General features: G+C 37.6%; 1 protein-coding gene across 2 annotated transcripts in view; it reads right to left on the bottom strand.

The window, feature by feature from the left end:
* Nucleotides 1–14,544, bottom strand: part of DPP10 (dipeptidyl peptidase like 10) — a gene marked incomplete at both ends in the record, with an annotated part of 1,290,793 nt that extends 1,276,249 nt beyond the window's left edge. For both annotated transcript variants that reach the window (XM_082658735.1, XM_082658736.1), the window contains one exon: nucleotides 14,485–14,544. In XM_082658735.1, coding sequence (XP_082514861.1) covers nucleotides 14,485–14,544 — 60 coding nt within the window. The remainder of the gene's footprint in view (nucleotides 1–14,484) is intronic.
* Nucleotides 14,545–14,872: the final 328 nt, after the last annotated feature.

The raw sequence follows: 14,872 nt of genomic DNA, 5'->3' as shown, positions 1-14,872 counted from the left end.
TCCAACACCACATATTTCCTTCTTCATTTTGTCATATCCTACCAATAATAAGTACATGTGTTTCACAGCATTGTAGTTGACAGTCAGTAAGAAGCTATCTAAAAATGTTCTGCAAATATTTAGAACACTGTCATGGTTGCTGTTGTTAATATTCTTATTCTGGCTCTAGTTAGGCCCAGATTGCTACAGACTCCTCTGCTTGGGTTGTTACTCCAAATGGACCTAAAAATCACTGTTCATCCTGTTCATCTTGTTCCTGAATGTCCAGTCTCTCCCAGGCCCTAAGCTATCCTCGGAAATTAGCTGATGTTGTTATGTCCTACTTGGTGTTCCCATCAGATACACTTTCTGGACTCTGTATTGTTTCTCCTGCATTGAATCCTGGGTTCCCAGTTCTCCTGTTTCCAAATTGGCCCCATCCATTAGTGATACATGAAAAGGACATAAATATGGTGGTGATTGTGAAAATGTGAGACTTTGCAAAGACAAATCTGTCAGCATGCAATGACTGCCTGGGAAATCAAGTGCTTACATGTTTTAGAATAAAGATCCCTTAAATTATATGTTTTCTATAAGCAATATTACCATGTGGTATAACAGAAAGAGCCTGAACTATGAAGTCAAGGCCCAACTCTACATTTTCCTCACTCAGATCCTTAAGCCCTTAATACTTTTTGGCAGAATAAGGCTCGTGTCGTCCCTGTAATGTTAAAAGATACGCTGAATGAAGAGGGCTTGACTGAGATCAGCTAATTAAAATACAGGTTCCCACTATTTCCTTAGCAGCAAAGAGGTAAAAAATAAATGAATTTGCTGGTAAAAGAGGTCCTAGCACAGAGTAGGTGCTCAGAAAATATTTTCTTCTTATGGAAAATTCCCATTCTCAAAAAAATAATTTCTCCACATTTGAAATGACTTTAAAATCTTTTCATCTAAACACCAATGAAAGAACTTAGCAATAAGCCAATTTCAACCATATTTACATTTTAAAAACTCAGCTCTCATATTGTCTGTGTGTGTCTCTCACACACACATGCACATACACATGCAAACACACACACACAATGGGGGAAGAAAATTCTTTGAAAAAAGCACAAACATAATTGGCTTCTTTTCTCATACTTACATTTCACCCAGAATGAGAGCCATGTGACTATGTATCAAATGAAAGGAAACATTAATATTATAAAGAATATTCTGGAGCAGTAACATATCATTCTCCATGTTAGATGGCCTTTGCTTACTCATTCATTCATTCAGCAAGCCCTTTCTGAGTTTTCACTTCATGTCAGGAATGGTACTAAACGCTACGGTCATAATAACAAATGAGATACCACCTTTGCCTCGAGGACCCTACATTTCGGCTCTAGCTGGGTTGTGAGGGCAAGGGCCGATAGGATAAGGAAGAGGGTGAAGTGAGAGGATAAGAAGATAAGTATATAGAAAGGCAAGAGAGTGAGGAAGAGGCAAAGCTTCAGAGAGGAGAGGAATTGCCTGTGAAGAGTCCACAATGGCATTATCTGCCAGACAGGCGAAGAGGAGGGACAGAGGGCATTCCTGTGGGAAAAACAGTAAACCTTGATTTAGAGGCTTAAAACAGCAGAGGACCCTGGATACCAACAACCAGCTTCGTAGAGCTTGTGGGAGCATGAGAGAGCTGAGAGAACACTGAAATAGAAGCCAGGAAACCCGAGCTGTCAGCTCAAGTTTTGTAACAAACTTATCAGGGTTCAAATATGAGCTCCACTTCTTATGGTCTCAGAAACTTGGGACAAATTAAAGTTCTTATTTATGAAATAAGAATAATAACCCTTTCCTTGCTTAGTCATCGTGGGAATTAGAAATATCCCATAAAAGCACCTAGAGCTGTGAGTATCTCAAAATGGTAATGTTGGCCATAATTATGGTGGTCGGGGTCAGGCTGTCCCTTACCAGGGTGCCTTTGCACATTCCACTATCTGGAATGTCCCTTTCTCCCATAGTCTTCACCAAGATTCCTATTGCTTGCCCATCAAGAATCAGTTCAAATTTTACTCCTTCAATCAAACTGGAGAACGGTGCACATTCTCCGATCTCCCAGAGGACATTCATGCTGTACTGTCATCAAGGACTTAGTTTTCCGCGTCCTCCTCCTTCATCCCAGGCAAAGGGAGAGGAGAAAAGAAGCCAGAATGTACTCCTCTCAAAGACTGGTCCTGTGTCTTATGCTTTATGGTATCCTCATCTGTGCAACGTGGTATTTATTATATAGTCGCTAAATATTTGTTGAACTAACATAGTGATTAGGAAAGAATGGGAAACCAGAACCTAGAAAGGTTCTTTTATGAAGTAAAACCCTTTTCTACAAGGGTTCTGACAGGGAATATAACAAAGATTAAGAGAAGGAAGGAAGGCACTCTTCCTTTCAGAGAAGGAAGAGTGCCTCGCTCCCCTGTGGGTTGGAGACTTTGGGAGAGGCACTATGGGAATAACAGAAGAAAATCGCCACTTTTGGTTATGAGTTTCTGCGGCACCAACATAGGGGTGACCACAACCTAGATGGGCAGAGTCCATCAGAAGTGGCCTGAGTTGAAACCAGAAAGGTGCTATGGAAAGTCGCAGGAAAAAGAGTTCTTAGACAATGAAAAGAAGCACAGAGACCATGGTACGGCAAAGAGCTCACAATGTTTTAGGCTCAGAAAGGAGGCCAGTTTTGCTGGAGAATCATGGGGTGAAGTTGGGGCGAGAGAATGGGACACAGTAGGGTCATAGGGAAGAACAGAGGCCAGATCAATGCAGGGTCATCAGGGTAAGGTTAAGGACCTGGGGTTGTTTTCTAAAAGCAATGTTAAGATCTAAACCAGGAGTGCAAAGTGATTAGAGTCATATTTTAAAACCACCACTCGGCTGGGCAGTGGAGAATTAACAGCGGTAAGGCCTGCTGGAAGTCAGGAGTCCTTTGAAGTTGTTGCCATAACTCAGATGAAATGTGCATGTGCGTGCAGTTTGGGGGATCTTGGTGGAGGTGAAGAGAAGAGGTTAGACTGGAGATACATTTAGGAGGTGGAATGGGCAGGACTTTTGATGGATTGGATGGTGGACTGAAGAGAAGAGAGGAAAAAATAATCTTTAGGTTTTTGGTTTGAATCTCTGAAAAGAAGATGGTGGACTCATGTAATGATGTCAGGTGAAAGAAGGGTAGTCAGCAAGTATCACAAGTTCTGATTTTACTGTGATAAGTTTATAATGCCTGTTACACATCTATGTGAAACATCTATAAACATCTATATGAAAGAGCAACATCTGAGGATAGAGATCAAGGGAGAAGTCTGGGTGCCAGACATGTCTGTTGGTGTTCAGCATCTGGTAATTAAATCCACAATATTTACCAATATCACACAGCCAGAGTTCCAAACCAGAGATACTGAGCTCCCTGAAAAATTATTTTTGGTGTGATTCCACGTAGTCGTAGTGTCCCATCATAAATACCTCTCCAAGATATTTCGTGGGGAAGGGGAGTGGACTTTGTTCTGGTGTGTCTTTACATGGGACATGCTATCTCCAGCTACCACAGTTTCAACTGTACATCTAATCACAGTTATTATGTTACCTCTCAACTTTGGAGGCATAAGGGCTCCAAGTCCTTAGAGGTACCAAAGAAGAGGTTGCTGTAATAGGCCTTGAGCAACCCTAATTATATGATAAAAAATATCACCAGTTCCCCTCATCTTCCTCAAAAAGAAAAGAGCCCAATGATGTGTGAAAAATGAAAACACAATCTAAAAAAGAGTGGAGATATATGTATACACATATATATATATGTATAACTGATTCGCTTTGCTTTATAGCAGAAACTAACACAACATTGTAAATCAACTATACTCCCATAAAAATTAATTTAAAAAAACAGAATATTTCAAAGTTGAAAAAGAGATTTAGACTGCTATTTTAAAAAGAAATTCAAAGAGAATTTTTTAAATGTTGAGAAAATGTCCAAAAAACAACTGTATTATAATAATAGTACAATAATGATCAGATGAAATGAGTAGAGAAGGGTCCTCTCCACTTCAAAATTTAGCAAAAAATTTTTGAAGAAATAACTTATTTCTGTATTGATTATTAGAATTTACCTGTGAAATTACATGGTACTAAAATTTTTGTTTTGAGAAGTAAACTAAGAATTAAATTTCTGTAATAGAAAAAAAAATGAAAACACAATGCAAAGTGATTGGCTACAAAAAAAAAAAGTGATTGCCTACTGAGTCATTTAATATCAAAGGAGATAAGGCTACCCAAATGAGGCAATCTTGGGACCCTCTCTTCCTACCCTTTTGCTCCAAAGTGATGGAAGGTATCTCTGCCATGAGACAGAGTCAGTGTTGTGTTTCAGTTTGTTACATCTTTGTTGAAACAGTTCTTAGACCATGGCATTATCTGTCTTTCACAGTATGGTGTACATTCCATGTCCATCAAATTCTAAAATCCTTCTTGCTGATCTCTGTGGTGCATATTTTTTCCTCCTTCAAAACCGTCTAACCTCCCTGTTTCTAACAGAACCCCATGTTTATTTGGTTAGCCACCACCTCTACTTCCTCAACTTAACCATATGCATCGTCAAGCACAATGGGTAAGGAACTGGCATAAGACAATTCTAGGCAAGAAAAGTTGAGGGGAAATAATGTGTAGGACTTTTTCCTAAAACGAAACTCAAAGGAAGAAACTTCTCTTTGTCCACTGCACATGGTCAGTTGTCAGGTCTGCACGCCAATTATGGAACTGAAGCAGCTAGTCTGAGAAAGACAAAGTGTGATGGTGCAAAGAGCCTGGGCCCTGGGACGAGCTATTTGAGCACCAAATTAACTGACTCTTGAAGTGCTCTACCAAGGGACTTTTCATTTTGTGAAATTACTATCCTTTTCTGGTTCTTCTAACCAAGTCATATAGAATTTTGTTATTTTCTAATACTTTCAGCTAAAAGCACCTTGATAAATAAAATCTACATATTCTTTAACTTACCCCAGACCTCAAAGGACCATAGCCATACCAAGTATTAATCATGAGACAATCATGCAGGATGGTGTGTGTGTGTGTGTGTGTGTGTGTGTGTGTGTGTGTGTGTGTGTGTGTGTGTGTGTGTGTGTGTGTGTGTGTGTGTGTGTGTGTCTCCTATTTAAAAGGATGAAAGGAACAACTCTCACCTCACCTAACTTCCCTTTTTAAACCTCAGATTTTTTGTCTGCAAAGTGAGAATCCGGAGTACAGCATCTGTAAGAAACATCTCAAATTTTATGGCTGCGGAATTGTAGCACATCAAATGTACTTTAATCTTCCCTGTCTTCTCTGAAAAAGTGTGAGCCTTTGAGAGAGAACTTTGGAACTAATCCTTCAAGAAACCTAAGGTATCTGTATTAAAGACAACACATGGCTTAATGTATAATTAGGAGACTAACAAGAAAAGAACTTTCACACCTCTACCTCTGAAATTTCCAGGAATTCGTTATACTAAAATCTAATGTCACTAACAGAGGCCATTCATATGTCATCGGGCATTGTTGAAAAGACAGTTGGCAACCAGAATACCAGGAAAACGGTTATCTGTATATAATATTCAAATAGTAAAGACAAAAAGTTTTGGTATAGCCCAATGATTGTCATTACTCAAAAAAAGCTTTTTAAATTAAAAAGCTACCAGTAAACTAAAGCCTTTAAAGACCAGCTGTCATTAGAGTTCATAAACTTGCATGGTACTAAATCAAGCTAATGAATAAATCTTCTGTTCTTACTAAGATTTACCTTCAGTAACACATGTCTGGCTAATAATATCTTATACTTGGATTATCCTGAAAGATGGACCAGGAATGTGTCACCATCTTCACTTTCTACCTAAAGACCTCAGGAAGGCTTCCCAAGGTCACAGAATTGGATCCTGAATTCACATCTCGTGATCTTGTCTTCGTACTCTTTGCCCTTAAGCTTTGCCCTCAGAATATAGTCACATTCTGAAAAACAGTTTTTCAGCCCTCCCATATGTATTTGTAACCTCATTTTTCACTCCTAATTATTTGCACCTTATAATATAGTCAGTTTCAACTAAACAATGCTTTCATCAGAATTGCATTGCCTTGCTTCTGCATCTTTTACACATGTTTTCTTTGTGCCTGGAATATTTTCTTCTATCAATCTAACTCCTATGTAGAATTCTGGTTTGAACTCTGTGAATGCTCCCCCAAAATCTTGCATTGGCCTCATCTAGCACTTATCATTTTATATTATAATTGTATTAATTTGTATCCTAGGCTGTACTTCTTAATAACAAGTATTATCACCCTATTCACATTTAAATCCTCTTTCACTAGATGTTGAATGACTGAAACAATGAAAAGAGTCAGTCCAAGTCTCTATCCATCACATCATACTGTGCTCACCGATCACAAATCAATATTTCTTGAGTCTGTCCTTTCACTGGATTTTATTTCCTTCAGAGAACATACATAAAGGAAAAATTTTACCATAGCTGCCCTTCCTTGATTAAGAATATCTGTCTTGCATAGTCTCTCTGCCCTAATTCTTTCACTGTCTCAAAAAAGAAATATTAAAGTAAAGGGCCCATCTATTAAGTACAATAAGAACTCTCATGCTATTTACTTTCCATTAAAATAAAGTGGAATCCATTTTTCTTTAGGCCAAATCCTGGAACCCAAAGTTGCGAGAAGTGGTGTTTTTCAATCCAGCAGCAGTGATTGGTCTTGGAAATTACCCATCCATTAAAATCAGCAGCAACTAGTGTCTGCTATGCTAACACGAGCCCAAAACAGGGACAGAGAGTGTCTCTGTTTGGATACAGACTTTCCTTAACCCTAATGTAGAAAGACACTCATAATATGAAACCTATTTTTGACTTACAGAAACCACTCATCCCCAAGAGGACTAGCATATATGTTGTCAAAAGCTGTGCGGCCCCTTTGTCATCTCTCCAAATGTTGTTTACATATTTTAAAGTAAAACCTTTAGCTCTGCGTGGGTCAAGGAGAACTAGCATGTTTCTGAACCCAGAAGTCAGGCTGCATCTCTTGGGAAGACAAAGGAGTTTATAACCTTCTTTGACTGTTCTTTCATTCAGAGAATCTTAATTGAGCACCTGCTAGGCACCAGCTGTTGGGCTAGACACCGGAAGTACAAAAAATAAAAGATAGAGACCCTTTAAGATTCCTTTAAGAGCTAGTAGAGAGACTTATATGGAAACAAATAATTATAACTCAGAAGATGAGTTGTTATTAATCAGGTACAGAGAAGATGATGTGAGAACACAGATGATTAGAGACTATGACAGCTTGCCTAGGGGAGTCTGAGAACTTTCACTGAAAAATTCCGTATGAGATTTCAGGTAAGAACATGGGTCTGTTAAAAGGACCATTGTGTGGAATGAGATGAGACAAAGGAAACAGTGAGCACAGAGGTAGTAGGAAGGCTGTATCCATATCATGATAAAATATCTCCTCAATTCAATGTACAATCCATGCAGCTACCCTAGGTATCTTCCATTTTTTTGTCGCACAGCACCAGGATGAGTGACTGCACTTTTTATTGAATTAATCAGTCCTTTAGATGTCACTTAAACTCAGTCTCCTTTTCTCCCTACTTTTCTGGTACAGGTTCATGATGAAATCTTGCAGATGTTACTACAATATTAGAAGATACTTTTCAGCTCCCTGGTGACTTCAAAATGAGTTTTATCCTCATTATAGTTAATAATAATTGCAAATAAAATTCTCAGCTTTTATGTCATAAAAATTGATTCTCACTATACACCTCTCTATGAAAATGTCATATCCATTAAAAATTGCTACTAGAACAAATTATAATACAAAGCACTTACATAGCATTTTTGGGGGGAGGTAATTTAAGTTTATTGCCCTTCTGTTAGCGGGAAGAAAAGCCTTGACAGGGTTAATTGCCTTAGCTAAGATCACATGATTCATGGTGGTATTGGGGAAGTGAGAATTCAAGTTAAGGATGACCCTCCAAAGGAAAACTCAACCAATCTGCCTTCCACTCCATTCACAGGAGGTAGGGTAGGCTGTGTGCATTTGATCTTTCTTCCCAATGGTAACTGTAAAAACCAAACAAAATTCTGAAGAATTTCCAAGAAATAAGCCTGTTCAGAAGGTAAACTTTCTTTATTTCAAAGCTTATCACCCAGCTTAAATCTAGTTCTGCTACTGGAACACCACACTAGTTCTGTCAATGGGAGGTCAGGGTTGAAGATGATGATTAATTTTGGTATAGTGCTGCCAATTATATCCTACCAACGTGGCCTATATCCAAGGGCTAAGGAGTATTCATGAAGAGAGGGGCAAAGGCCATAGTGACACTCCTGCCTACCGCAGTTTTGCCAAGTTTCAGAGGAAGCTGGCAAGAAGGAAGACACTTACCCAGCACACTTTCGGCTTAGTGTGACTATGGATCTCCCTAGTTACCAAAAAGTGCTTGACTACCAGATGGTCTCAAACCAAAATCAGAGAACAGAACCTTCAAAAGCCAAACAAAATGTGAATACACATTTCTGAGAAACTTGCTATGAATTTAAAAGAGAGAGCAAGGCTTCCAACCTGCTTACCTATTAAACAAGATTTTAAAAATTGACTTAGTTCATCTTAGAGCTGATAGACTTTTGCAGTCATTTAATAATCAACAAATATATATTTGATGTCTACTGTACTCAGGGCTTTGTATCAAATAAGCCCTGTGAATGATAGAAGAGATGAACCTGATGAGATCTCGGCTCTCATAGAATTCATGTTATTTAATGACCTTAAGTACCATTCTGAAGTTCTTCAGACTCCATCTATGATACCCAAACAGTCAAATCTTACAGGTGGATCATAGCACAAGTGTGCCTTATTTTGTATTCTTTTAGCTCAGTGTTTCTGAAATTTTAATACATATCCAATCACCCAGAGGGCTTGTTAAAACACAGATTGCTGGGCCCTACCCGCAGGGTTTTCCATTGATTAGGTCTGGGTAGAGCCCAGGAATTTGCATTTCTACCACGTCCACGGGGGATGCTGGTGCTATTGGCTCAGGGATGATGCTTTAAGAAGCATTACTTGAGCTTATTTATTCTGTGCTACATTTGTAGAACAACAGCTTTTCAGTGACAAAGAGTGGTTTGTCATCACAAATTTATCATCGAGAATGCCTTTACTATCTGACCAAAACATGGGTTTCTAGAAAATGAAGTATTAAGTATTTTCTAAAATCTTTCAAATTTACCTCAATAAAATATATGACAATACTTCTTTGAAGTAAAAGTTGCTATTTAAATGCTATAAATATCAAATTAAAAGAGAAACTGTTTTTTTCTATTTTATTAAGAAAAAAGCCAACAAAATACAAAAACTGGCCAATCATTATAACATTGTCACTCTTTACTAAAAAGAAAACATAAACCTTTACTACTTCCTTATAAAACAGTTTAATTGATAGTTATTTAAAATAAAATTGCCCTATAATCTTTTAAAGTTTAAATACTTGGCAGTAAATTCAGATTGTAAACGACTATAAATTGGTCATCAGCAGAATTTCTAACTTGTGGTCCTATTCATGTTTATCACAGGCTGTTATTTTTGCCTAAGCATATGGGAAGCTGTGTCAGAATAATTAAAAAGAGGTAGACCATTTCTGAGAGAGAGGAAAAAAATTCTCACACGCAAGATCCTTCATTCTAATTTTTTGTAAGCCTTCTCTCTGGCTTCCCCAAACAACACCACTTAAGAGAATGACCCAGTCTCCTAATGCTGAAAAAAAAAAGTATGTTCCTTGCCAAGTGGAACTGTAGAAGTCACTGAATATAGATGATGACTTTTTCTTTAGTCTGAGTCCGTGCTGAGTGTCTGAGTCCGTGTTGAGATCATAATTTAATAAAGTTTCTTTCTTTTTTTTCCTTATGACTAAAGTCCTCAGGATTAGGACCAAGATGGATCTCTAAGAAAGATACAATTCAGAAGTCTATTATAATCTTTGCACTTAGAATTTCATATAATAGTAAAATTTGGGGGGTTACATTTTGTATACTGTGATGACATAAAGAGGAGGGTTTTTTCTTATATGCTTTTGCATTTTTAAATTTTTGTGGATGTAATTTGGTTATATAATTATGGAACACTCTAAGACTCAACTGCAACACCAGCTCAAGTACCATGTGAAATACAGATGTGGTGCCCATCCTTTAGGCTAGGGGTGTGGAATTAACAACCACTGAGATGCCAGTTGATATAATTCCAAGTCAGTCTTACCATGCCAACTCATCACAGTGTCACACTGCAAAATACCAATTTGCTAAAGACAGAAATCATTTTCTAACCACCACACACCCTCAAGCCCACAGGTTTAACAAAAATTATTTGTTATAGAATTTTCATTCTCTTTTACTTTATTTTGTTTTATTCCCTGTTTCTTATACCATAATTTTGAACAGGGCTGGGGGTTAGAGGTGGTAGGGTAAAAAGGTTTTACTAGCATAATAACATTTTAATATTACACTATAAAAATCAGTCAAAATTATGATGAAAAGAGTTTGCCTGTTCATAGACGTTCTACTCCAAAGACAATGAAAATCCTAAAGACTCGTTCAAATATATTTTGTAAAAGCGTTCAGCTACTCCAGCAGGAATAGAATGAAACTAAGACTTTTAGACCTTGGGATCCTTTTCTACATAGGACTGGGAACCTGGGTGTGAAGGTAGGAGTAGAATAAACCAGGCAAGTCTTGAAAAGGGGAAAGGGAAGGAGAGAGACTAATCTGAAAAGATCACTAGATGGGAAAAATAAAGTAATATTGTTTACTATATTTGGAAGTTACCATAATAAAATATATATGATTCCTGATCCAGGAATCACCAACCCTAGATAATTTATGCCCAATTTCTAACTTCAAAAGAAGGATGGAGGATTTCCTCTACTACTCTTAGACATATTTTAATATAAATCTAGAATGTTCGATTTATATTAATATATGAAAGAAATTTTTAAATTCTCTCATATTTTTTAGGCAAAGTTCTAAATTTTCAATTCCACTGGAAAAAAAGGCAAACTAAGTCCAGAGATTTGACTGGAAGATTTGATTTGCATTCAGTGTAGCCAAGAGAAGGCAAGATAGGGAAGGGAAAAAAACAAGTTTGTTGTCCAAGGTGGGGACAATTCTTGACAAATCAGGTTTATAATAAGCCAAGATTAGATCTGTATTTAGCATTCCCAGATAGTCCTTAAAACTTTCCATTACAGATCTCAGAATGAAAGATCCTTTTTTAGAGCGCTTCTACATTGACGGTAAGATCTGCAATCATTTCAGGAAAAGCTTCATCGCTTTACAAGTTCTAAAATGGGAGAGGGCTTTATGAATGCATTGCATTCAACAATCCATCCAAAGTGATCTGAAAACATGCCTGGCACCTTTATTTGACTTCCTCCGCTCTCTTCTCACTTATCAGTTTTAACTATAAGAAAACACCTGCTCAAGCACATCAGGAAAAATGTGTCAGGGACTAGTTGAGCTGGCTAATGGCCAGAATGACAAAAAACAAATGTCAAGCCACCTGAATAATGTTAACCATTTCATCACATTATGACTCCACCTAATCCCTCTTTCTCCAACTCTGTTACCACCATAACCACAAATAGCCTTCACTGGCAATAATTGCTAACTTTGACCCACTGCAGATATCATTATGTTTTAAACGTCAAGTGGGGAAACACACACACACACACACACACACACACAAGCACACACACACACACACACACACACCTGTTCTCTGTCTGCCTACACATTTTGGCCTTTAAAGCTATTTTTAGCCAGTACAATTCATTTTTGTTCATTCCCATTGCAGTCTTTTTAGCAGTGGTTAAACTATCAAAAGAAGGGGCAGCCAGCATTTACTATACTGACAATGGGAAACAACTGCCTAGAGGTCTATTACACTGCACTATGGAGGAAAATTCCCCAGAGGTTTTAGAATTTCAAAATGGAAAAATTTACGAGTTCTTAAGTATCTGGATATTTCTAGAGCCCCAAAGTGGGTCATTTATCATTATCTGCAGGCCAACCAGATTCCATAAGGGAGTTTTATTTAAAATTTTCAGATAGTACCTCTAAAAGTGAGAAAAAATTAACTCTAAAAACCACACTTAAAACAAGATAGATTCTAAAAGTTCAAAGAGTCTTTCGAGCTCCAATATCTCATAACTTTCCAAAAATCTCTCCTCTTAACGGTTTCTCCTTAAGTTGTTACTGCATTTTGCGCATAGACTAATGCATTACCTAAATATAGATAGCCATTTTTAGTATAAATTATGAAAGCCATAAATGTTTCATAATTGAGCATGTAATTTGAAGTAAGAGAGCTTTTCCCTTCATCCCCTTTTACCACTGCAAATTGGAAAATACTCAAGTAATTACTCCCTTAATAGTTCAATGCTTGCAACTATATATACTTTATGAACATCACACACCTTTTGCTCCCCAGAGCAATATCAAGGGGCGGGGGGGGGGAGCACAAAAGAACTTAACTTATACAATAACCAAACCACCCAGAGCTTTGATTCAAGATTCCTTCATTAAGCCATTAATATAATACATTGCTAAGTGGTGAGTTGTCCAATTTTATGATGCCTTTCATTTCAATTCAATGGCTGCAGTTAGAATGAAAAGGCAGGATCTGCAAGATCAGCAAGATGATGTAAAACCTGACACTAGAAACATTTTTTTTTCTGCCTCCACTGTTTGTCCGAGGGCAGTCAATGCTAGAACACCAATAGGGAAGTGATTTTTAAGTCCCAGAAAGTAGCACTCATTTGTCCTTACTCAATACACAAAAGGACAAACAAAACACTTGATGCCTATGACCTCAAACACTTAAACAGAAAACCACAAGCCATTTTATGGTTTTCTAAACATACTCAAAGGTAGATCGCCAGAGTAACTCTACCCCACTTTAGACCACAGCACGTATTTCCCACTAGAGTTTATATATCACAATGTAGAGTATCATATATGTACCGTTTTGGCATTTGTCAGTGACAGTATTCTTATATAATTGACATATGTGGGAACCTGACATACAGAGAAAAATTTAAATCCTAAAACCCAATATTTTATTTCTAAACTTGGACACAGTGCAGAAAATCCAATGCTGAAAAATATTGATATTATGCTTTTGCAATTAGAGACGGTGTAAGTTATCCTAATAATTTAGGTTCTTCATCATTTCAGTTAACACTGTATGTTTATTATGATGGGGGTCTAATTATGCATCATTTGATATATCCTGGAGACCTCATTGCTTTTAAAAATAATTGCAGATCAATGAAATAAAGTGTTCATTTTGTGGTCTATTTATCACTGGAGGACTCTGACAGAGGGTAGGTAAGTTCATAAGAAACAGACTTATTGCTGTAAATTATATTCCTTTTGTAATTGCAGTCTATGCAGTATTTTCAAAGGCCTGAAATATAACCCCAAAATAACGTAATAATAAAATCAGTCTTCTCAAATTTTGGAACCTCAATAAAAGGTATGCAATTGTATGGAAATCAGAGATTGTAATAACAAAAGTTGATCCATCAGGTTATCAGTTTTTTCTATAAAAGAGTTCCAGAGGAACCCATTACTTTCCCCAGATGCAAAGTACTCATGCAGATAGTAATCTAATACAGATAAATGGCAAGCTAGAGTCAATCCTTCAGTAGAAACCTGGTTATTTATAAGTCTCCTTGGGAGTAAGAACATCCCAAATAAGAACAAGGAGAATGACAGAAACATTACTTAATACTAAAACAGGACAGTAAAATTCTGAGCTTGGTCCTTTTCATTTAACCATGTCAGAAAAGCCTCAAGTTTAAAACAAGCACCTGTATTAAAGAGTGTCTCCAATCACCTCACTGTTTTTGACTTGTATGGTGGCATACATAAGAACATATGTTTTTATACTCCCTCCAAGTCTTTTATACTCATTATAACAATCACCTCAATATAACCACCAGTTCAACACTCAAAATTAAGGATGCACTTTTCTTTGGAAAGAATGAGACGTCCCAAATCCATATGACAATGAAACACTGTAATAAAACCTGTATTCAATTTAACATTATCTGTTTCCAGCAGCTTGCAAATTGTTCCCAATTCCATCAGAAAAACTGACATAGATTAGAAACTCTTCTAGAAGCTCACTAAACTTTGTTTCTGAAATATACCGCTGATAGACTCTCAGTCAAAAAAAAGCCAAAGTCATCAAGGTAAAACCATCGTTTAGTGCAAACTACTCTCTCCTGTCTATGTACACATACAAACAGGACCGAACACTTTACTCAGATCCACCTTCAATTCAAACTCAAACCAACTAGGTATCGCCACTGTCAGTGCCCTGCCATACCAATGCCCATGTGTTAGGTAAATTAATGAACATACATGCACAGCAGCAGAGAGAAGAGAGAAAACCTGGGTCCTACCTTGATTGTTTTCGAGGGCTGACACTTGATGTGATGGGACACGCTGGCAGTTTGGTTCATGTTTCAGGACCCTGGACAGTGCACGTTCCCCGGTGGAGTTCAGGATGAACTAGGGATCAGGTCTCCTCTACTGGACTTCAGCTGGGCTGCTGCTGTTGCTTTTGCTGCTGCTGTTGCTTTTGCTGCTGCTGCTGCTGCTTTCTCACTCCGGAGGCTGCAACGCTGTCAGATTGGAGGGATCTGTATCTCAGCCCTAAAAAAAGCATTCACTTGGTTCATCATTCTCAAAGCTCTTGGCGATATGGAATAGAAAACTAAAGACTGTTTCAATGCACTTGCACTGTACCTTTTCAGTACTGAGATGTGACAGCTTCAGAGTACAGCCAAT

The sequence above is a fragment of the Grampus griseus genome, assembly GCF_964374135.1.
Source record: "Grampus griseus genome assembly, chromosome: 7".
Lineage (NCBI taxonomy): Eukaryota > Metazoa > Chordata > Mammalia > Artiodactyla > Delphinidae > Grampus > Grampus griseus.
Note: the sequence above shows the minus strand (reverse complement) of the source record. Positions and strands in the feature narration are given on the sequence as shown.